General features: G+C 42.2%; 1 protein-coding gene across 3 annotated transcripts in view; it reads right to left on the bottom strand.

Annotated features, from left to right (window-relative positions):
- FAM193A (family with sequence similarity 193 member A) overlaps nt 1–24995 on the bottom strand; it is a 151089-nt gene that overhangs the window by 73683 nt on the left and 52411 nt on the right. For 2 of the 3 annotated variants that reach the window (XM_081304586.1, XM_081304588.1), the window contains exons 2-4: nt 19282–19524; nt 1064–1224; nt 462–629 (exon numbers count right to left, since the gene is read on the bottom strand). In XM_081304586.1, coding sequence (XP_081160712.1) covers nt 462–629; nt 1064–1224; nt 19282–19524 — 572 coding nt within the window. The remainder of the gene's footprint in view (nt 1–461; nt 630–1063; nt 1225–19281; nt 19525–24995) is intronic. The other variant, XM_081304587.1, reaches the window with a different exon arrangement.

Here is a 24995-nt window from a genome sequence, read left to right as displayed (position 1 = left end):
CCAGCTGAATGAGGCAGCTGCACAGCCAAGACTGGCCCCAACTACCCTGCACCCACATGCTGCAGGCAATCACCTTCATGAGCTGTTGGCCTCACGGCACCTCAATAAGTGGGAGAGAGCTCAGCCTTTCTCCCTGGATGATAAATGCAAGAGTGCTTATGAAAGTACTTAGCATCTCCCTGGCAGAGCAGGGACTCAGGCAGGCAGGTAGGTATTATTGTCAGTTTTGACACAAAGAATTGATAGAAACATTTCATGTCTCATTAGGAATCAGGAGAATTTGCAACATTTTACCCAGAGGGCTCACTATGATCAGCTGTCTGCTAAAGACCTGACCAGGCAAGCCCAGCTGAGCATTCCTCAGGACCCAAGTGAAAGCTCACCCAGGCACAGAGGCTCCATAGGAAGCTGGGGAGGGCAGGGATTTACACAGGGACATGACAAGAAGGGGCAACTTGTACCTATCCACGAGCTCCTTCACTCCCTCCTTGTCGGGTACCAGAGACTGGTCCTGGTCGTCTGCCAGTGGTGTCCCCGCCTGGCGGTAGATGCAGCGGACCATGTAGCGCACTTCTGACCAGTAGTTCTGCAGCTGTTGAGGTTCCCGATCCATCTCTGCCGAAATTTCTCTGTGACACAACACAGGAACCAGAAGAGTTGGGGTGTCTACCAGAGCTCTTCCATCAAGGTGCACATCAAACAGTTCTGATCCCTGTGGAGTCTCTGCACCTTTGCCACCTGCTGGATTCTTCCCTGGGCAGAGCCCTTTCAGATATGCTCCTGGCCTCTCCTCCCCTCCACCAATGCCAGCCTCCCCACCACCACTGCCTGGCTATTGATGCTCCTCTTAAAATCTAGTGACTATGCCCCAACCTTTCTGAGGACTAGTTTCCTAGTGTTAGTCCTTCAAGGACAGGAATTTTTATCTTGTGCTTTCCCTTAACAACCAGGCCACTGTGTTCCTCAGGATCAACGCAAAAGTTTGTCACTATTTATCAAAAGAGCCCACATTCCTGTTCTGGCCCAACACACTCCTGGACAGTGTGGCCCACTCTGCACATACCTGCGCTCACTGCAGGCTTCGCAGGAGCAGGCAGCCTCCGAGGGCGTGGCGCCCAACCCTGTAGAGGGCAGTGTCTGTGTGCCCAGAGCCAGCCTCCCTGTGCCACCAGCCTCAGGCTGAGAGCCCCCCAGTGGTGAGTGAAGAAGAAAATCTTGGCCCTGCTTTAAAAACAGAATATAACAGACCAGTTATGTTCAAACTCTTCAAAAAAATGCCTCCCAGAAAAATTTTAAAACAGACATCAAAAATAAAATGTCTCAACTGACATTACACAGGCAACTTTTTCTGTCAAGAATTTTATTTGGAACCAGTGTTTTTGTTGTTGTTGGTTTCTTTTTTCTTTCTTTTTTTTTTTTCAACCCTCCATCATCACATGGACACCCAATACATGTATTTTATTCTTTAAAAAAGTAGCATTCTGTTCCCAGTGTCCTCATCGGCATGTGTGACAACCACCCCTGCAGGCATCTCCAGGACCTGGAGCACCCATAGTCAAGTCACCGGAGGTCTTGACAACCAGGTCAAGTCACTTGGTAGAAGTCTGGGCCACTCTGCATACAGCACACAGAGGCCCAGAGCAGCATCCCTCTGTCTCAGGGGTCCATAACCTGGACTGCCTGTTCTGACCAAGGAAAAGGAAGCTCTGAGCAAAGATGACAGATAAGGCCCAGAGCCAGCTTCCCTGTGCCGCCAGCCTCAGGCTGAGAGCCCTCCTATGGTGAGTATGCAGCCCATACTTTTTCCCACGGAGGGAAAGGACTTCACTGACCACTGCCATAGAGAACACAAACACATCCTGACCCCTTCCCTTTCTCCCTTCTAATTACCCACCGAGCTAGCAATGAGAAAGATGCTGCTAAGATGGACCAGGGCACAGGAGAATCCTAATCAGGGCTCACAACTGGGGCAGCCAGTTCCAATGCACCCCAACAGCCTGGGGAGAAGTAGCACAGAGCTCCCGGACAGACTCCTATAGGGAACCCTTTTGAGTGCAGAGAGCTGCACCCTTCCCTCCTGCAGCACAGGGAGCAGCCTTCCCAGAGACTGGATGTCAGCCTAGATTGTGTTTGGTCAGTTTGTGCACACAGTATTCACATCACCACCCAGCAGAGGAGCAGAAAACTCCTCCAAGAGCCTATTATGTCTCAGGGGTTTGGCACATAGACAGTGATATGAGATTTTTGAAGTGTAAAAGTCTGGAAAGCCTATCCCCTACCCCCACAGCAGGCAGAGGGAGCCAGAACTATGCGCCAGAGGGGAGAGCAGAAGCTGTGTGGTCATGAAAGACCCCACACAAAATGGGTGCTTCAGGTTGAGGAGGTGCCAACAACAAACCAAGGCATGGGCCTAGGACTCCCAGCCTCCAGAATCTGAGAAACAGATGCCTGCTGCTTATGAACCAGCCTACAGCACTCTGCTGTAACAGACCCAAACACTAGGACAGCGTCTTCCAAGCAAGGACCAGCAACATGTTAGGCTAACAAGCCCCAGTCAGCCAAAGACAGCCACAGACAGCCTGGCAGAGGACAAAGACCCCCAACTCCTTCTTCCCAGAGCCCTTTCTCCACCCTAAAGCCAGCATAAGAAAGGCAGAAAGATACTGGACACACACCACTGCCCTTTACCCTGGTGATCTCTGACTTCACTTCCTACAGCTGTGGGAAGAGCTCTGAATTATTAAGAGTTGGGTTTTTCAGCGAACTGGGCTTGAATACTTGAAAAGAAGACAATTCCAACACTAGAAGGGCTAGAAGGGAAGTGTGGCCTGAGTGATGTCATCATGGGAAAGGAGGACAAGCAGGCAGGACAGCTTAAGGTTGACAATGGAAAGAGAAGCTATTTCTACAAAACAGCAGGTCAGAGCCTTCAACACACAGGCTTCCTCTTCTCCTCAGGCCATACTAACTGCTCCACCTCAAGCTAACAATCCCAAACCCCCACCTGTTCTTCTTTCCCTACTGCTTCAAGCCCAAGATAGGTCACAGTTACCTCCTGCCTGGAAACTGCAGGGTTCTCTATTGGCCCCTGATATCTACCCTTCCCACTGTGATCTGTTTTCAAGCCCAGCCAGAGTGAGCTCATGTAGTCCCCAGCATAAACCCTGCTGTGTTGTCCTCCAGAATGAACTCACTTTCTTACCACAGCTTCAAGGCTGCCTAGACAGACCTCTGTGTTTATGCTATTGCACTGTTCCCTTTGCCTGGAGCACTCATCCACTGATCTCTGCACAGTTTCTAATGGAGTTCTATAAGTCAGACCTCAGCAGAGAGATTCCCTACTCATGGAAGTTGAAAGAGCCAGCTACCAATAGTTCCTTTTCCCTCAGCTCCAAACCCACCCTCCTCGTCAAGCTCTGTGTTGAAGGAACCCATTTCTCCACTCACAGCAGACAAAACACGGGTAGAAGGCACTGGAGGTGACAGACCTCCAGTGTTTCTCCTCTTGGTCCTATCATCAGGCAGCTCTGTTCTCGGTGTGAGAGGACTTGGTGACAGGTGCTGTCCAGCAAGTTGCATCATCACCCAGTACCTCAGGGAGCTTCTCTTGGCACCCAGTCAGCTGCAACCATGCTCTCCAAGGAGGGGCCTCCTCTAAATTTGTTCTTCCCTGAGTCCTTTCCCTCATCCCAAAGCTCATGGTTGCTCCCTAGATCTGCCTTAACTGATCTTTAGGGCTCACTGTACAGGTCTGGGTAGCTGATTCCTGTCTCTTGTTACTTTTTCCTTGTGTTAGGATATGTCAGTTTAATTACTGGTATGATGCTCACCTGCTAGTCAAGCTCTGCTTAACACACCACCTGAACCACCTAGTAAAGCTCTTCTATCAAACTGCTGTGTGATGCACGTGGTGGCACATGCCTGTAATCATAGCTACTCAGGAGGCTGAGACAGGAAGATCATTAAGCTCAGCAACTTAATAAGACTCTGTCTCAAAATAAAATTTTAAGGTGGAGGTGGGGCCTGGAGATGTAGCTCAGTAACAGAGTGCTTGCCTAACATGTATAAGGCCCTGGGTTCAAACCCCAGTACTGCCCCTGAATAAATAAATAAAGTGTGTGTGTGTGTGTGTGTGTGTGTGTGTGTATAAACCATTTAAAGCAAAAATACATGGTAACGTTTATAATACAGGAGCAAAGTATAAGACTACAAGGGAACCAAAAGAGGTGGAGTTCCAGGTGTCCTATTTTAAGTTCCTCACACTACATGTGAAGTGGCAGGATAGTCTTTGAAAGCAGAGGTTGAAAAGTTGAAAGTAGACGTTGCAAACACTAGAAGCATCTCATGAAAAACTGTGAAAACAAAAAGATACAGATAATAAACCAACAGGAGGTAAAATGAACCATAAAAAAAATTCAATTAGTCCAAGAGGAAAAAAGGGAGTAAGAGTTGCAAATAACAGAAAGGAAATAGAACAAAGGATATTAGTAGCAATGAAGAGCAAGATGATGGTGATGATAAAAAAATTCAACAAAAAAAAAGAAGTAACTTTGCTGAACCGGTAGATATTCTAATAACAGAACTCAAGATACAAGAAGCAGGAACTAAAAGAATATACCAGTCCAGAATTACATTTGGAAATTCAACATTCCTTTCAGTAACTCAACTAGACAGAAGCATCAGGAAGGATGCAGAGCATAGGGACACCAAGGTGACCTAACTGACACTCACAGAACACTCTAGCATCAGCAGAACTATTCAAATGCATAGTGGAACAAGAACAAGATCAACTATAAAGCAAATATTTTCTGAAACAAAAATTTAAAAATTAATTTATACAAAGTATGATTTCTTATTTAATAATCATTAACAAGAAGCTATCTGGAAAATACCCCAAATATTTGGAAATTTAAGAACACATGTAAACAATCCATGAGCCAAAGAATGAAACATAAGGGTGATTATAAAATACTCTGAACAGAATAAAAGACAACATATCAAAAATTGTAGACTGCAGCTAAAAGTGGACCTACTAGCAGAAAGAATGAAAAAAATATAGGCCAGGAGTAATATTAATGAAAGAAAAATAGAAAATTGATTAAAACAAAATGTGGTTCTTCAAAAAGATCAATAACATTGATAAACCTTTAGTCAGTCTTAACAAGGGAAAAAAAACGAGAGACAAACAACTTGGGCTAATGTTGTGGCTCAGTGGTAGAGTGCTTGCTTAGCACCTGTGAGGCCCTGGTCTCAGTCCTCAGCACCACATAAAAATAAATAAATTAAATAAAGGCATTCTGTCCATCTACAACTAATATATACATATACATATGAGTGTACGGGTATGTGTATATAATTTTAACAATGTCAAACAACTGATATAAGGATTAAGGGGGAAGGGATCATTACAGACCACATGGAAATTTTAAAAATAGTAAAGGAATATTCTGAACAATTTCACATCTATACATTTGCACAAAAATGGGCAAATTTCTTTAAAGCTCCCTAACAAAGAAACAGACAACCTCATATAAACTGAACCTCATAGTTCAGAATCTTCCCAATGAGGCAAGCCTTAGGCCAAGGCAGCTCCATTGGTGCATGTTTCAAACACTCAAGGGAGAAATTTTATCAATGCTACACAAATTTTTCCAAAAAAGTAAGGAGGGGTACTACTTCCCAGCTCATTCTATGACACCAAAGCCACACAAAAATATTATGAAACAAGAAATTGCAAGTTAACATTATTCATAAATCAGACAATAATCCTTAAAACATTAACAAACACCCAATCCAGTAACTATAAAAAGGGGAACATATCATGATCATTACCAAGTGTGGATTATCCATCCTAGTCATACAAGGTTTGTCCAACATTTCAAATAATTTATTTTGTTAATAAACTAAGAAAATGAGTAACTGTGACCATCTCAAAGGATGCAGAAAGAGAATTTAAAAAGTCAATATCCATTCATGATGATAACTCTCAGCAAAATAAAACTCAACTCCTCAGTGAAATCCTACAGCTAATATAGTACTTAATGGTGAAAAGACTAAATGCTTCCCCTAGAATCAGCAATAAAAGAAGGGTGTCCACTCATACCAGTCCTATTAGACCTACTTTAGGTCCTGGAAAATGGAGTAAGATGAGAAAAAATAAAAACATACAGGTTGGAAAGGAAGAAATACATTATCTGTAGATGATGTGATCTACATGGAAAAAAATCCAAGGAATCTACCAAAACCATAGAATTAATAAAAGAGTTTTCACATTGTTGAGAAATAGAAAGTCCAGTGGCCCATTTTCAAAATATAGTATTAGCTCTAAAGGTAAAATTATTGGGGATATAAAAGAAAACAGCCAAAGGGAAAACAGAATAAATTGTTACCAGCAGTTAACACCTAAGTGTGACAGATTCATAGTCCTTGACAAAGAGGGGGTAGGGTAAGAAGCCAACCTGACCAACCAAGATAAATCATAAGTGCACTTACCCCAAGAGAGACAAAGGGAGGCGGGATAAGCAAAAGGTGCATTTCTTTAAATAACCCAATAAGAGAACAAAACCTAAGTGAAGTTTGGGAAGACTGTGCACCCATGGTACTTAGCCAATGAGGCACAAAGAAAGGGACCTTGTGCACTAGGGAATGAAATGCTGATTGTGACTGGTCTGGGTGTGCCTGCTCACCCTGACACCCACTCTTGCAAGACTGTCATTAATAGCCTTCTCTGTGCCTGTTGTCTCAGGCCATTCTTTGAGTTTGGACAGGTGAATGTGTTTATCACAATGTGATACATACAGTACCAATAAAAATTACATTTTTATACACTAGCAATGAACAGCTGGATACTGAAATTTTTAAGAAATCCATTTAAAATAGTAAAGAAAAAATACTAAATATTTTGCAAAAAGAATACTACCTACAAAGCCTATAACACTGGCCACTACAAAGCAATACTAAAAACAGAATTAAAAGATCATGATACCAGGGGCTGGAGTTGTGGCTCAGCAGTAGAGCACTCGTCGAGCACATGCGAGGCCCTGGGTTCGATCCTCAGGACCACATAAAAATAAACAAAATAAAGGTATTGGGTCCAACTACTTCTAAAAAATAAATATTTTTTAAAAAATCATGATATCATAATAAAGAGTTGCGGACTGGAAGACTTGGTATTATTAAGATGTCAATTCTTCTTAAAAATTAACCTAGAGATTCAACACAATGCAACTCAAATCCTATCAGGGTTTTTTTTTTTTTTTATAGAAACTGACATGCTGATTCTAAATTTTATGTGGAAATTAAAGCATTTGGAATATCTAAAACACTTTTGTAGGTCAAAACAGAAGTGGACATCTTTTACAGGAAAAGAAGGTAGAGGACATCTACTACAGAATTTCATGATTCACTCTTTCAGGAATCAGGACATTCATTATATGCACAAAATGGATTCAAGAAACAGATTTGTAGCCAGGGGCAGTGGCACACGCCTATGATCCCAGTAACTTCCAAGGCTGAAACAAAAAATCACCAAGTTCAAAGGCCAGTCTCAGCAACTTAGTGAGGCCCTAAACAAAAAATATTTTATATATATATATATACACACACACATACACACACACACACACACACACACACACACACACACACACACACACATACACAAAAGGGCTGGGGATGTGACTCAAGTGGTAGCGTGCTCGCCTGGCATGTGCGGGGCACTGGGTTTGATCCTCAGCACCTCATAAAAATAAAAAAAATAAAGATGTTGTGTCTACCGAAAACTAAAAAACAAATATTAAAAAATTATTTCTCTCTCTCTTTTTTTTTTAAAGAGAGAGTGAGAGAGGAGAGAGAGAGAGAATTTTTAATATTTATTTTTTAGTTCTCGGCGGACACAACATCTTTGTTGGTATGTGGTGCTGAGGATCGAACCCGGGCCGCACGCTTGCAAGGCGAGCGCGCTACCGCTTGAGCCACATCCCCAGCCCTCTCTCTCTCTTAAAAAAAAAAGGGGGGGGGGCTGGGGATGTGGCTTAGTAGCTGAGTGCCCCTGAGTTCCATCCTTAGTACAAATAAAATAAAATAAGAAAGGAAGGAAGAAAGGGATCTTTACATTTGGGGGGCTGGGGATTATTAGAAATTGAGTCCAGGGGTGCTCTACCACTGAGCTACATTCCCAGCCCTTTTTATTTCTTATTTTGAGACAAAGTCTTGCAAAGTTGCTAAAGCTGGCCCGGAACTTAACAAATGTGCCCAGGTAATGGGCAAGAAAATTTTGTTTTTTTCAACAAATAGTCCTAGAATAACTGAGTATCACATGCAAATGGATGCCCACAATCCTCCCTTTTTCTTTTTTTTTTAATATTTATTTTTCAGTTTTCGGTCGACACAACATCTTTATTTTAATTTTATATGGTGCTGAGGATCGAACCCAGCGCTCCATGCATGCCAGGTGAGCACGTTACCGCTTGAGCTACATCTCCAGCCCAATCCTCCCCTTTTCAACAGATACAAAGCTTTGCTCAAAATGGATCATAGGGGCTGGGACTGTGGCTCAGCGGTAGAGGGCTCGCCTAGCATGGGTGGGACCGGGGTTCGATCCTCAGCACCACATAGAAATAAAGGTTTTGTGTTGTGTCCATCTATACCTAAAAAATATATTTTAAAAAATTGGATCATAGACATAAGAGTACAAGCTAAACCTTGAAGACATGTAAAACAAAAACAAAGGGCAAGAGATGGGGTTATAGCTCAGTGGTAGAGCATCTGCCTTGCATGTATGAAGCACGGGGTTCAATCCTCAGCACCACATAAAAACAAATAAAGATACTGTGTCTAGGGCTGGGGATGTGGCTCAAGCGGTAGCGTGCTCGCCTGGCATGCGTGCGGCCCAGGTTCGATCCTCAGCACCACATACAAACAAAGATGTTGTATCTGCCGAAAACTAAAAAATAAATAAATATTAAATCTCTCTCCCTCCCTCCCTCCCTCCCCCCCACCTCTCTCTCTCTCTCTCTCTTTCATAGTTCAGGACATCTGTTATTAAAAAAGTAAATAAATAAAAAAATTAAAAAAAAAAAGATACTGTGTCTACCTACAACTAAAATAAATAAATAATTCTTTCCTCTCTTTAAAACACACACACACACACACACACACACACACACGGCAAAAATCTTCAATAACCCTGGGTAGCCAGGATTTCCAAAGAACACAAAAAGCACAACTCATTAAAAAAAGAGATCAATTGTACTGATCAAAATTTAAAACTTTTGGCTAGGCATAGTGATAGTGATATACTCCTTCAATCCCAGTGACAGTGGAGACTAAGGCAGAAAAATCACAAGTTCAAGGGCAGCTTGGGCAATTTAGTAAGACCCTGTCTCAAAAATAAAAAGGGGTGAGGATATAGTTCAGTGATAGAGCAGCTCTGAGTTTAAATCCCTAATGCCAAGAAAGAAAAAAAAATCTATGTTCATAAAAGCCAACATAAATACAAGTGAAAAATAAACAATAAAGGGAATATATAAGTATGAACATACTAAGACTACATATAAATGTTTAACATATATTCCATATATATAATGAAATCCCATAAGCCAATAAGAACAAAAAATTTGAGAGAATAGTGTGCCCTAATACCCTTTGGCGGGTCCATTAGTCAAAGCCACTGCCATATGAATACCAAGATGTCCTCTGCTTTCTCACTGTGTCTACACTATAGCAAATGCAATGGTGGCAAACACCAGCACCCTGACAAGCATGAGGGAGTGAAGCACTAGTGCCACTGGGCTCCCCCTGGCCACACACTCAGGCTTTCAATGGAAAAGACAGTTCCACCAACAATGTCCCTGAGGTAGTAAGTCACCATCTATATTAGTTCTCAACCACTAATACAAGTCTTCTCAGTATTCTAAGGGATGAAACAGGGAGTGCACACAAAGCACTCTGCAACCTTCCCAAGGAGGGCTGCTCTGGAAAGGCATGATGCACAGCGGGCACAACACTCCACTGAGCCCATGAAATGCCAATTTTACTTGAAAAAATGACTGACAGGAGCTAGGGTCCTAGAGCGCTTACCTAGCTCGAGTGATGCACTGAGTTCAATCCTCAGCACCACATACAAATAAAGTTAAAAAGGTATTGTGTCAGAAGGGGAAGGAGGAGGGGGAGGAGGAGGGGGAGGGGAGAGGGAGGAGGGAAGGGAAGGAGGGGAAGGAGGGGGAGGAGGACTGGCAGACCATGGTGATCTAGACTTGGATATTTGTCAGATAGTTCCCAAAAACGAACAAAATGAGCCTGTCACTTCAAGGAAAACAACTGACACTATGTGTGGCTAATCATAAAATCTGAGCTTTCTCATAATCATAATTTTTCTGAGCAAAGATCAGAACTTGGGACTGGGCACAGAGATGGATGCCCATAACCCCACTGGCTCAGGAGGCTGAGACGGGAGAATCAAAAGTTCAAAGCCAGTCTCAGCAAATTAATGAGGCCCTAAGTAATTCAGCGAGACCCTATCTCTAAATAAAATATAAGGGCTGGGGATGTGGCTCAAGTGGTAGCACGGTCACTTGGCATGAGCGAGGCACTGGGTTTGATCCTCAGCACCATATAAAAATAAAGATATTGTATCCACCTAAAACTAAAAAAATAAATATTTAAAAAATATAAAATATAATATAATATAAAAAAGGGCCGGGCTCGGTGGTGCACACCTGTAACCCTAGTGGCTTGTGGGGCTGAGGCAGCATAGGCAAGGTGCTAAGAAACTCAGTAAGACTCTGTCTCTAAATAAAATATTAAATCGGGCTGGGGATATGGCTTAGTGGTCAGTGCCCCCGAGTTCAATCCCTGGTACAAAAAAAAAAGGCTAGGGGATCCAATAAAAAATGCCATTATCATGTGCATGCTTGTCTTCATGATCAGTGTGGTACAATTTTTAAAAATAAACTATCATGTCCCTCAAAAGTGGGGGTGGTGACTGGGTATACAGCTCAGTGGTTAAGCGCCCCTAGGTTCAATCCCTGGAAAGGAAGGAGGGAGGGAGGGAGAGCAAGGAAAGGGAGGAAAAGGAAAAGATCAGAACTTGGGAAAGCTTGTACCTGCCTCTATAAGCTTGAAAGTTTTCCCTAAAGACAATGGCCAATGATGCCTTAAGACAGTACAATGAAAGATGTCCACATCAGGAAGATCTGCCCAACTAGATAAACCATTTTGTAAATGACTAACAAGCAATGTTACAAAACTACATGTAAGAGATCCATTCAGAGGGTGAGACAGACCAATGGATCTTTTTTTTTTTTCCCTTTGGAGGGAGTCCCAGGGATTGAATTCAGTGGCACACTCAACCACTGAGCCCCAAACCCAACCCTATTTTGTATTTTATTTAGAGACAAGGTCTCATTGAGCTACTTAGTGTCTCGATGTTGAACTCACAATCCTCTTGTCTCAGTCTCCCAAGCCACTGGGATTACAGGAGTGTGCCACCATGCCCAGCTGTTCGATGAATCTTAATACAATAGAGTCAGAAAAGATTACTGATCAGTTTCAGACTCCAGGTAGTAATTAACCATCAAGAAATTTTCACTTCCACAAGACAGCACACAACTATAATCCAGCTACTCAGGAAGCCAAGGCAGGAAGAAGCAAGTTTAAGGCCAGCCTGGGCAACCTATCAAGACTTTGTCTCGAAATAAAAATAAAAAAGGTTGGAGATGTAGCTCAGCAGTAGAGTACTCCTGGGTTCAATCCCTAGGAAGAATCAAGGCAGGTAGGCAGGCAGGAAGGCTGTTTTGTAGCTTAAACTAGAATACTCAAAATTATCTGAAAGCCATTAAATTTTTTTCATTTACTTCAATCAAGGTAACCTATCACAAGAGACTAAACACAAAAGCACATAGAAGAGCCCAGCTTTCTTCTATTATCCAAACATTAAAGAAATTTGCAACAAAAATAAAATACAGTGCCACTCTACTCACAAAATTATTTTTGGTTTGGAAAATAATTTTTATTTTCAAATGTGCTATTGATCTTAATATGCCATCAGTTAATTATATAAATCCCCTATGACATAGCAACTCCTTCCCTCCTTTTTTTAAAAAAAAAAAAAACATTTGATTTTTTAGTTGTAGACAGACATAATATCTTTAATTTATCTATTTGTTTGTATGTAGTGCTGAGGATCGAACCCAGGGCCTCACCTGTGCTAGGCAAGCACTCTACTGCTGAGCCACAACCCCAGCCCCTCCTTCCCTCCTTCTAAGACAACACAATATGCTACTCTGTGTGTCAAGAGGATAGCTCTTAATGGCAAAAATCTGGAAATGAAAACGCAGTGTGTTTCCAAAGGTAAACAGTGCATAGCAATGGAAACGAAGGAATGACAACATGTGTAAATCTAGAGCATAACTGGACACAGCATGATTATATTTTTACAAAATTCAAAACACCAGGAAAATCAAACTACAGTGTTTAAACACTTAAGTGATATAAGCAACACAGGCAAGAGGATGAAAGACAGAACACCTTCAGCACATGGGGAAAGCTTCGAGGACCAGTGAGTGGCTAGGAGGGCCACGTGCGGGACCTAGGATAAAGGCAACATCTGATGTTTGACCAGAGGTGGCACTAACAAATACATTAGCAATTATAGCAAAGAACAATTTCACCATTAAGAAGCAGACACTCGGGCTGGAGCTGGGGCTCAATGATAGAGCACTTGCCTAGCATGTGTGAGGCACTGAGTTCAATCCTCAGCACCACATAAGAATAAATAAATAAAATAAAGGTATTGTGTCCATACAATGAAAAAACAAAACAAAACCAGAAGCAGACACTCAGTGAAACCAAATAGTTTACCCCTCTGCTGACTATACTCAAATGCCAAAAACACACTTCTCAGAGAAGGAAAGGGTGCAAGAAGGAGGGAGGGCAAGTGCTTTAGAAGCAACAGATCAACACCCAAAATCACCTTAAGGAGAAAAGAACACCCTAGAAGGCTCCAGGGCAGCAAAGAAAGGTAGTACCAAGATACAATGTCTTCAAGCTGTGGTTGTCTAGCATAACTGCAAAAATGCACAGCAAAACTGGAAATATTTATAAGGAAAAAAAGACAAAGAGACATGCAGAATATGAGATTCTGACTGATTTCAAATTGGTAAAATAAGCACACAAGAAACAATGACCACAAAAACAAGGATTTAAGCACTTAATTCACAATCTGTTAACAGGTGCCCACAGAATCCTCCACCCAACCCCAGAGAAAAGGATCATGCAGAACATTTACAAAACCTTAACTATGCATCAGAATTAGCAACTGTAAATGACTGGCAAAGAAATACTGTAATATAGATGAGGATTTCCAACATTGACAGCACTGAATTTTTTAGCTAGAAAAGAGCAAAAGGGTCTGGTGTGTTGCACAATAGTAAGATAACTAGAGACAAAAATGATATATTGTACATTTCAAAAAGCTAGAAGAAAGGATTTTCAAAGTTTTCACCATAAAAAAAAAAAAGATAAATGGGGGCTGGGGTTGTGGCTCAGCAGTAGAGCACTTGCCTAGCACGTGTGAGGTGTGCTAGGGGTTCAATCCTCAGCACCACATAAAAATAAATACATAAAATAAAAGGTATTGTGTCCAACTACAACATATATATATATATATTAATATATATATATATTAAAAAAAGATACATGTTTTTGGAGACAGGTATGTTTAATCTAACTTAAACATTACACAATGTACATGTTATCAAAACACCCCACTAGTGTATTTTGATGTTTATGTATCAGTGAAAAATAAACTTAATTTTAAAAAGTCAACATGATTAAAGATTATTCAAGAGATAGGTATTAAGACACTTAAAAGACTCTGAAATAGTTCATGGGTGAAAACAACTAATGAAAACTAGGTAATACTTAAAAGTGAGCCAATGAAACTACCATTTCAAAATCAACAACAGTAATTAGAAGTTTGTAGCACATATCAGAGCAAAAAAATGAAAACTGACAGGTAAATATCCAAGGTAGGAAGGCAGGAGAGTAACTGTAAAGAAGAAAAATCCAGATTAGAGGTAGCCACCAACAGCATAGCTTAACGATGGCAAAGTGGCTTCCTATGGCTGCCGGCCAATCAGACAGGAGGAAAGTAGGCAGGCTAAGCCTGGGTCAAGTTCCCACCAGCCTCCAGGTGAGGTCAGAACAGAAATGCTATGGCTACTTGATTAAAATTTTAAAGAGTGATAGGGCACCAAAGAGAACAGAGCAAGTAACTTCCCCTAGTGTCTGTGGGCTCCCCAGAGGGGATGAATGCAACTCCCCTAAGAGTAAATGCCCAGGCTCAGGCTCTATAGATCACTGTTAGGTAACAGTCAGAAAAGACCTAGAGAACAGACAGCATCCAGCTTCTGTGTGTACCTCCCTGGCTATGGCACTGGAACTCCTTCCTCAGGAGCAATGAGAAATGGGGGAACACATCCTTGACTGAGAGCCCTCTGTAACTCAAGACATTGTGGTGTTTGCAATTACCACCTGCCACGAAAACATTCTGGAGGAAGACACAATCACCTGTCAGGAGCAGAGCCCTCTGGAGGTAAAGAAGATGAAGACGCAGATGCTGGAGGAAATTTACTTTGCTCTACTTCTCCTTCATGCCTCTAAAATTTTTCTATGATATCTACCATAGCATTAATTAACCAACTGTACATATATATATATATATATATATATATATATATAGTATATAAAATAGTAATAATTAATGAAATAAAGAAATAATATTTTTAATATAAAAAGTTGTTCCAGGCACAGTGGCAAACACACTCCTGTGTTGAGGCTGTGGCCAGCCTGGGCCACCTAGCAAGACCCTGTCTTAAAATAAAAAATAAAAAGGAATGGGGATGTAGCTTCATGTAGAGCAGCCTGAATCCAATCCCCAGTACTTAAAATATAATTTTAAAATATAAAAGAAAAAGTTGCTTCTTGGGGGGGCGGGGATGACTCTAAATAAAGATTTTAAAAAAAGAAGAAGAACAAACATCTGCAGGTAAAACGGGAATTGAAAATAACTTTTTACAAATAACTATAACATCTCCTAAGAATGTAACTTAACAAAACTAACTTTATTCACTGAAAAAGCTCAACCAGAAGTCACACCTAGAGACATATGTGGCTGTCAGAGAACTAAGGTAGCAGAAGACAGCATTGCACTTGAGCCACAGAAAAGGCCTCATGCCCAGACACCTGCTGAACGTCGGAAATGGTGTCCAGGCAGGAAAATGTACAGAAGGGCGGCTACAGGTGAATCTGGGGAAATACACAACGTGAAACTGGGAGGCAGGGGAAAAATCACCACTGACCTACTATGACCACCAGCAATCACACAATGTGTATCTAGAAAAGAACAATTCAGTCCCACTTTCCGTAGGGGGTCAGAAAGCTGCAAGAGAACAGTGCTCTTAGAGCTCCCACCCTAATGAGACAGAACCATAGTTCATAAAATCTAACTTGGGGCCAACCAAGAACAGAAGTGACCTGGCTACCAGACAAATTTTACAACAAGGGGCAACAAGCCCTTCGAAGGAGAAAGGGACACCCTGTTTTGCCTCTGGCAAAGTAAAGAATATAGAAGGAGGCCATAAAATCAGGGGGAAAAAAACAGCTTAATAAGTGTAGCCAGCCAGGAATATAACCCCTGGAAGCCCTGAAGGATTCCCAGGAAGACTGCAAAAGAAGCCACCCACCTTGCTGACCAACCTTTCTTCTATAGGAAGCAAAAGCCTTTAGGGCTGGGGAGGGCAGGCACCCTATGCCGAGGGCCAAGCCTTATCCAGTGGCTGAGAGGAGAGGAACAGCTCTCTGTACTGGAAAGAAGCAGTAGACCAGCACAGAGAAAAGTGAAGGCCAGACCCCTGCAGAAACAAGGCAAAATCTGGTTGATGGGGCAGGGGCAACTTGCCAGGAAAGTTGCCCTTGAGGCCCCAAACACAGGGCTGCCCCGACTCAGGCTGAAAAAGTGAACTATATCAAGTAGAAAGTAGAGAAAGACCCAACCCCAGGTTCACAGAGATACAAGGGTGCAGCACACACCATTGCAGACAATCCAGCCAAAGGGCTCACTCAGCCTCACAGATGCACAGCCAGTAGCTCCCTCAGGCTGGGGCTCTCTACTGTCTACAGTTGACCTAACAGAAAGAAATAAGCAGAGCGCAAGAATGCTTAAGGAAATGTGGTATCAATTCTGCACAGATCTCCCCCCAAAAGGGAGAAGAAACGGGGACACACTTTTTATTTTTAATTTTTTTTTTTTTTAGTTGTGGATGGATAGAATGCCTTTATTTGGTTTATTTACTTTTATATGGTGCTGAGGGTCAAACCCAGTGCTTCATCCATGTTAGGCAAGCCCTCTATCACTGAACCAAAACCCCAGCCCACAGGGACATATTTTAACTTCTTTCCTGAACATTGCAAGACTAGAGTACAGGCAGACATTTTTCATGGGCACAGAAGCAAAGTCCTTGGTAAAATTCTAGCAAACCAATGCAGCAACAAGCCAATAGAATGTCCACAGAAAGGCCTGTATAAAAATGTCCTTCACAGCTTTTTACAAAACAGCCCAAATCTGCAAACCACCCAAAGATCCATCAATTAATTGGGGAATGGGTAAACTGGTGTATCTGCACAATGCTTTCAACAAAAAAAAAAGAAACAAACTACTGACACATCCAACAACATGGATGACCCTCCAGAATGTTGTGCCAAATGACAGAGTTTATGGAACACTCTAGAAAAAGCAAAACTGTGGGGGGAAATCAGGTCCATGATTACAAGGGACCAGAGTAGAGGCCAAATACTGACTACCAAGGGGAACAAGGGATCTTTACAAGACGGTGCAAATGTTCTTTCTGTATCTTAACCCTGATAATGAGAAATTTTTGTGGTTTTATTTTTATTTTTAAAGAAAAAAGGGTGAGGGCTGGAGTTGTGGGTCAGCGGTACAGCGCTCGCCTAGAACATGTGAGGCCCTGGGTTTGATCCTCAGTACCACATAAAAAATAAAGATATCGTGTCCATCTATAACTAAAAAATAAAATATTTTAAAAAAGTGGTGAATTTTTACTGTATGTAAATCATCATAATTTAAAAATATCAGTGATCTAAAACCAGTGTCCATAAAGAAGTCTATCTACAAAGGCAACGGGTAGTCCATGGACACACATATGCCAGCACTACAGCTCCATAGAGGTTGTGGTTGCTATTTTGAGTGGGGGGAGAAAGCCTCGCTGGACAGATGATCGTCATCAGGACAACTGCCAGCCAGGGCACCAGAGGCTCCAAAGCACAACTGATGATGTGAAACAGAGGCAATGCCACAGGCCTGTGTACTGGGGACAGCAGCAGTATTCCCAAGGGCACAGACAGGCTGAATACCAGAGCAGGGCTGGAACAGGAAGGAAAGATGACAATGTTCAGGACACATAAAAACCAAAAAACAAAAACAAAAACAAAAAAACAATAAATAAATAGGTTTACCCAATGGAAGGACTTAGAACATGGACTGGAAAAGAATAGGAAACAAACTGACATCTGTAAACTAAACAGTCTTCCATTTAAATAATGAGGGAAATACCAAATACTTTTAAGTGGACACAGATAATTATCACATGAAAAATGACAGTAGAATGTGTCATTTTTTGTGTGTGGTGGCGCATACCTACAATCCCAGTACTCGGGAGGCTGAGGCAGGAGGATCACAAGTTCAAAGTCAGCCTCAGGAACTTAGCAAGACCCTGTCTCAAAAATTTAAAAAAAAATAAGGAGGGCTAGGGATGTGGCTCAGAGGTAAAGCACACCAGGTTCAATTCCCAGCAACAAAATAAAACAAACCAATAAGTTTTTAAAACAATAAAAGCAAAATGTCTAAGGGGGAAAAAACTTCCAATTGACTATAAACTCTCTCTTTTTTAGAGGGGCATTACCAAGGGTTAAACCTGGGCTCTAGTTTTAATCTCTAATGAGGGTCAGTGCATTCACTCCTTTGTTCATCATTTGCTTACTCATTAATTCAAATATTCTGAAGTACCTAATATGCATCAGACTAGGCACTGCTCTTAGCAAAAAAAGTGGGGGAGGGGTGGCTGGCTACCTTCAATTAAATTCCAAAAAGAAGAAAGAGGGGACAATTAAGGGAAAATTCAAACTAATAGAAATAATGCAGGAAATGGGCTTGTAAGAGGGGGCTGAGTGGGAAAGCTACCTTTAGTTTAGTAAACAATGAGGCCCAAGGTTTATCGACTTAAAGCCTACTATTCAGGATACTGCCCTCAAGGAATCCCTGGCTGAACAGCTGAGTAGCAGCAGCAAAGAAGCAGGTGAAGCTCAGGGTATGAAGAGCCACCAGCACTGCAGCCAAATGCTCCTTGACTGTCACTGGGACTAATTGGAAAGTAGTCCCACCTTAGAAAACAGAAGGCAGTGATTGTTGCTTTTTTTTTTAATTAATATTTTTAGTTGTAGATGGACACAATACCTTTTTATTCCATTTATTTATTTTTATGTGGTGCTGAGGATCGAACCCAGTGCCTCACACATGCGAGGTAAGCACTCTACCACTCAGCCACAGCCACAGCTTGATTGTTGCCTTTTACTGGCCACATATAGATCAGAAAAGATAGAGCTCAGAAAACAATTAGTTGCTTGCAAGTAGAAATTGGGAATAGATGTGGGGCCTTAAATGGTTACAAAAGCCAACTCCTGGAACCTAAACAATAGATCTCAAAGCATTTTTAGAACAAGGGCCCACTAAGACTCCAGCTAGGTCCAAGATGAGAAGAAGGGCCCCACCCTACCTCAACAGTCTCAAGATAGCCTCCATAACCTGTGGCACAGGATAAAGCAAAGGGGGAAGGCCAGGCTTAAGAATCAAATGCTAGGAACAATTTCAGGTGAGTTAGCAGCCCATGGAATTGTCTAGAACTAAACACACAAAAGGCCTACCAGCTTTGTAGGGAATTGCACCATGAAAGAAATCCTAAGCTTGAACTAAGAAAGTCAAAATCAGCCAGGGACCACAAGCTTGTTGACTGTCCGGATAAGGAGAGCAGATGCCCACCACCTCCTGCACCTGTGGCCATGAAGGTCGGGAGGGTGGAATTTAGGTCAGAAGACAGTGCAGAAGGGAATACCCTAAAAGCAGGTGCAGCTTCTTTCCTCTTGCTGCCAGTTAACCCACATCCCACAGAGAGGGCGATGAGCCTGCTTGCGCTGGCAGCCACTCACCGGCTGGTCAAGGCCGCCGTGCCTCTCCTCCTTCTCCACAGTTCTCCGGCAGTCCGGGCACACCCACAGCGGCAGGTGCAGCACGCTGTTGCCCTTGGGTGCCATGGAAAGGGCCAATTTGCTCGCAGTCTTAACTCCACTCTCTAAGAATGAAGGGTCTTTCCGTTCACTTCTGCACAGAAGACAATAATCCCCAGCGGGGTAGGGTGGTGTCCTATGATTCATGCCAAAACTAAAAGGAGTCTGGAACAGAAAAAAAAATTCTATTTTCAAAACCTGATTCACAAAGCCAAGGTTGCTTTATATATACATATATGTAAATATATGTATAGATGTATATTTTCTAAAATAAGTGCACATTATGTTTATATAAAGAAAAAGAATAGAAAATTTGTAAAATAAAACTGAACCTCATGTTTTAGAAACTCATAAAACTTGAAATAAAGAAGTAACAACATAAGAAAAATTTTATTAGGAATTAGAAAATTCTTTGCCTAGACTTCTTCGTTACTTCCCCTCAAAAGAAATTGTCAGTACCATGGTCAGACCATGAGAAAGCACCAGAATGGCACTTCATCAACAAGGCTTGAAGCCACTGCCCCAAGGGCTTCACACTGACCTTCTCAGACAAACAACAGGGAACCTGAGGGCAGCCAGGCCTCCAAGACCTGATCTCCCTTCCAGGCCTTGTAATAATAATGCTGAATCCAACTCCAGTTTCCCAATTTCAATGGCTGCTTTTTTCAAACAGGTCCTAAACTGTCGATGAAGGTAGAGATAGAGGCCTAAGGCAGAGGCAAGATTACCCTACATCCTTTTCAAAAGGTTATCATCATCCTCTCAGAAAAGTAAAACTACGGTTTTAGAAACACACATACACACAGAGCAGAGAAAAAGACAAGGCTCGGGAGTTTGGAAATGGGCTTAAGGCTAATAGGTGGGGATAGCAGGCAGGATTTTAACCCAAATCAGAGAACCCCAAGATGGCCCTGCTCTGCACCTGATGATGAACACCTGCAGTTACTGGATACAGAGGCACCTGGCAGTGAGTGGGCAGGGCCAGGCAGCAACTTATAGGAGCCAGCACTACCTGTCTGTGCACAAAGCCACAGCACACCACAGGGTTACACAGCACCAACGCCCCCTTGGTTTGCCCTGCCTTCTGGAGGGCCCCTGCAGCACTGCATCAGGTGTGAAGGAGAATTAAGACCCACAACAAAACTACTGTGGTTTCTCACAAAGGCTCCAGAGACTCTTCCAGTACCCAGCCAAGTCCTACTCTTGTGGCTCTCTGTCACCAATGTTCAACTGGACCATGAGTGTGCACTGGCATAACTGGCCCCAGAGGTGGGTGGAAGGAAGGAAGGAAGGAAGGAAGGAAGGAAGGAAGGAAGGAAGGAAGGAAGGCACCTCTCAGTACAAATGACTCGTTACATTCTTACATGCTTTTATAAAAGAGTGATTGAAACTATGTGCCCTATCACACCAACAAAGTTCTGTGGTTTAACCAAACCTGGCTCAGTGAACAATTTAGTGTGTGGAGATTGCTGGGAAAGAACTGAACAATGGCTGCCAATCATGTCCTTGCAGACCCCAACCACACAGAATATAGGAAAGCAGATGTCTTTTTCTGTACTGACAGATATGAGAATTATATAAATTATGAGGATTTCAAAACTCTCACTGATTTAACCCTTTGTAAAGCTACCTCTCTTCCCTAATCCTGGAAAACAACCTTTGCCCCCAGCAGAATAGCCACAACCATCAGACCTGATGGGCCCTGCTGAGCTTTATGGTTACCAAAGTCCCAGATTGACACTATAATTGACAGCCATCATGGCCCTGAAATATCAGGTTCTGGGCTCACATGTTCATCACTCATTATAGGCAGAGTGTCCCTAATCCAAAAGGCTTGGATCCACATGTGTTTCAGATATTTTCAGGGTTAAAATAGTTACATATATGTAAGATATCTTGGGAATGAGCCCCAAAATTTATGTTCATGAAAAATTTGTTTCATATACATCTTATACACAGACTGAAAGTAATTTCATATAACATTTTCAAGTGCACCTAAGTTTTGACTGTCACTTATCACATGAAGTTACATGTTGAAAACCCTACTAGTTGTCACATCCGCACTTGAAAAGTCTCATATTTTCGAGCATTTTGGATTTCAGATTTTTTGGATCAGGGTATTCAAAGTTTAGTGTCCCTTTAGAACAAAAAGCAGATGCTCTCTGTTCTTTTCATTGCACCCTGTTGTCTGTCCTGATACTTGCTGGGAGATCATGACTGCTCAGGCACTGGGACAGAGGTGAATAAACAAAGATCTTTGCCCTTGAGGAGCTAATATGCTCTTCAAAAGACAAAGTAACAAATAAATTAGTAAAAATGAACAATAGTAGATAGGAGCAAATGATGAGGAAAAAACACAAACCAGGAAAAAGCGCCTAGTACTGGGTACAGAACGCTTTCACTTAGGGTGGCAGCAAGGGCCTCCTTGAGGAAGTAACTTAAGGAGATCCTTGAAGCCATCAGACACCTGGGGAAGAGCACTGTGGCAGCAAACACTGAGGCCAGCAGGCCAGGTGGCCAGGGTGGGTGAGACAGGGAGCCGAGGACCAACTCCAAGTGTACATGGGAGGAGACACAAGGAACAGGGAAGGCAATGAGGAGACAGAGGGCAGCGGTTTGGAACAGAGCTGCCAGGAACAGAGAGATGGTAAGACTCCTGGGGCTGGGGAGGCAGAGGCTAGGCAGGAGATGGGGTGAAAGGTCAAGGACAACTTCCAGCATCTGGGCCGACCTGTGGGAAAGTACTGGCCGAGGGAGACATCCAAAAACATCTGGTTATCTACTCTATACTGGGTCTTCTTTTAGGACAGACACCAGGGTACAATGCAAAAAACATAGATCATCTGCTTTTGTTCTAAAAGGACACTAAACAAGTGAACTCAAAGTCACATGGTACCTTGCATTAAAAAAAAAAAAAAGCAGGTATGGGTATAAAGTGGGACTAAGAGGGTGGCATTATTTTGATTGTTTTTATTGGTTGGTTGGTTTTGGTTTGGTTGTTTTTGAGACAGTCTTACTGTGCTGCTTAGACTGGCTTGAATTAGTAGACTCAAGGATCCTCCTACCTCAGCTACCAAGGAGCTGAGATTACAAATGCATGCCACTATATATCTATGGTGTTTTAATAGGAGCAGAGGAAAGACTTAAGAAGAAAAGGAAACGCCGGATCTGGAAGATGATCAGGCAAAGGTGACAGCAAGTGCAAATGAGCAAGTTCAAAGAAAGCAATGCCATGGGGGTGGAGCTTCCAGAGCAACCGAGTACAGCAAGGCAGAAGGACAGGAAGGGGTAGGTCACTCAGGCTTATTATGGTTCCAACAAGGGCATGGATGGAATGACACAATCCCCATCTTTAAAAGAAATTTTGCTATGTGAAAAATAAACTCGGGTAGAGACAATGATGTAAGAACACTGCTGTAGACAGTTACAGCTGCAGAGAGAAGAAAAGGTGGTTTAGGCTCAGTGGAAGCCATGGAGGAAAGCATTCAGACTCAAGGATGCTGAAGGTGGGACTCTTTCCAAGAGTCCATAGGAATGGACTTAAACCCCTGGTCAACAATCAGGGCCAACAATAAACATGCCAGAGACAGGAGGGCAGGCTAGACCAATGGCAAAAATCAGAAGCCTGCTTTGGATGCTGTGTACATGATGTGCAGAAACATCCAATGTGAAGTTTTTGTTCTGCATGAGTGAGATACTCCAGCAATCAGGTGCAACTGGACATATAATTTGGCATCAACTAGATGAGATGACCCATAGAGGAAGAGTCTGTCTGCATGGCAGCATGCCTGTGGTTTCTAGCTACTTAGGAAGATGAGACAAAATCTCTTGAGCCCAAGGGTTGGAGAAAAGCTTGGAGGAGCATAGCACGATCCCATCTCAAAACAAAAGAGAACACACAGGGTATGGTTGTGGACTCCTGTAATCCCAACAATTTGGGAGATTGAGGCAGGAGGATCCCAATTTTGAAGCCAGTCACAACAACCTTAGAGAGAGGCTATGTCTCAAAAAGTAAAAAAGAGCTGGGCGCAGTGGTGCACACCTATAATCCCAGGAGGATCACCAAGTTCAAAGCCAGCCTCAGCAAAAGCAGGCACTAAGCAACTCAGTGAGACCCTGTGTCTAAATAAAATACAAAATAGGACTGGGGATGTGGTTCAGTGGTCGAGTGCCCCTCAGTTCGATCCCCAGTACTCATCCCCTCCCCAAAAAAGTAAAAAGGACTGGGAATGTGGTTCAGTGGAAGAGTACCCCTAGCTTCAATCTCTTGTACTAAAACAAACAAACAGACAGACAAAAAAAAAAGAACTACATTCTCTAGTGTAAAGCTAGGGTAAAACATGCCCTTTTTAGATAAAGCAAGTAGAAGGGTTACCACAAAACACACACACACACACCTGATATCTGACTCAAATTCAAGTCAAGTTCACCAACTATTATTGACCTCCTGCCTGATTACTTTCCTAACTGGCTAAATGTGAGGCACAAATATGAAGTCCACTGATTCCTTTAAAAAATACTGATGAGGGCTGTGGTTGTGATTCTGTGGTAAAGCACTTGCCTAGCATGAGTGAGGCACTGGGTTCAATTCTCAGCACCACATAAAAATAAATGAATAAAATAAAGATACTGTGTCCATTTACAAACAAAAAATAAATTTAAAAAACTGATGACTGTGTTGAAGTAAAACAAGTACTAAAAGCTGAAGATACCTAAAGTATGCAATTTAAAAGGTGTTCATGAATGTTCACCTCATTAAAACATTACCACAATCAAAACAAATATCATTTCCATTACCCCAAGCTTCCTGTAATCCTTCCCTCCTCACTCCTTCTCCAATCCATCCTTGTCCACAGAAAATCACCAGTCTGGGCTCAGTCACTACAGATTACTTAGTAACTTCTTGAATTGTACATTAGATGCTCTTGGGGCTGGAGTTGTGGCTCAGTGGTAGAATACTCACCTAGCATGTACGAGGCGCTGGGTTTGATCCTCAGCACCACATAAAAATAAATAAATAAAATAAAGATATTGTGTCCAATTACAACTAAAAATATGTTTAAAAAATAAAAATAAAAATAAAAAAATAGATGCTATTTTATCTGCCTCCTTTCACTCAGCACTGTCTGTTGCAGTTCAGGGGAATGAATCCAGGACCTTGCATAGGATATGCAAGTGCTCTAGAATAGCTGGGTCAGGCATCATTTTGAGACCATTCACAGGTATGCATGAGGAGTTTGTTCCTTTTTATTGCTGAGTACAATCTGTTATCCATTCTTCTGCTGATGGATATTTGGGTTGTTTGTGGTCTGGGCTGTTATAAACAGCTGCTATGAACATTTACATACAAGTCTTGGTGTAAAAATTTGCTTTTGTTTTCTTAAGATGCCTGGGTCATATGTTAGGTGTGAGTTTAACTCTTAAGTTAACCCTCTCCCAAAGAACAGTATCTGAGAGTTACGATTACTCCACCCCTCATCATGGTCAGTTGTTTTACATGTAGCCATTACAATGTATATGTGGTACTATCTCACTGTGGTTTCCCTACTATTAAGTATCTCTTCATGCGCTTACGTCAGTCCTTACTTCTTCTGTGGTGTGGTATCTATTCAAATCTTTGGACTTATCTAAGGTTT

Source organism: Spermophilus citellus (genome assembly GCF_964194105.1).
Source record: "Spermophilus citellus genome assembly, chromosome: 8".
In the NCBI taxonomy this organism is placed as follows: domain Eukaryota; kingdom Metazoa; phylum Chordata; class Mammalia; order Rodentia; family Sciuridae; genus Spermophilus; species Spermophilus citellus.
This window is presented reverse-complemented; position numbering and strand designations above follow the sequence as displayed.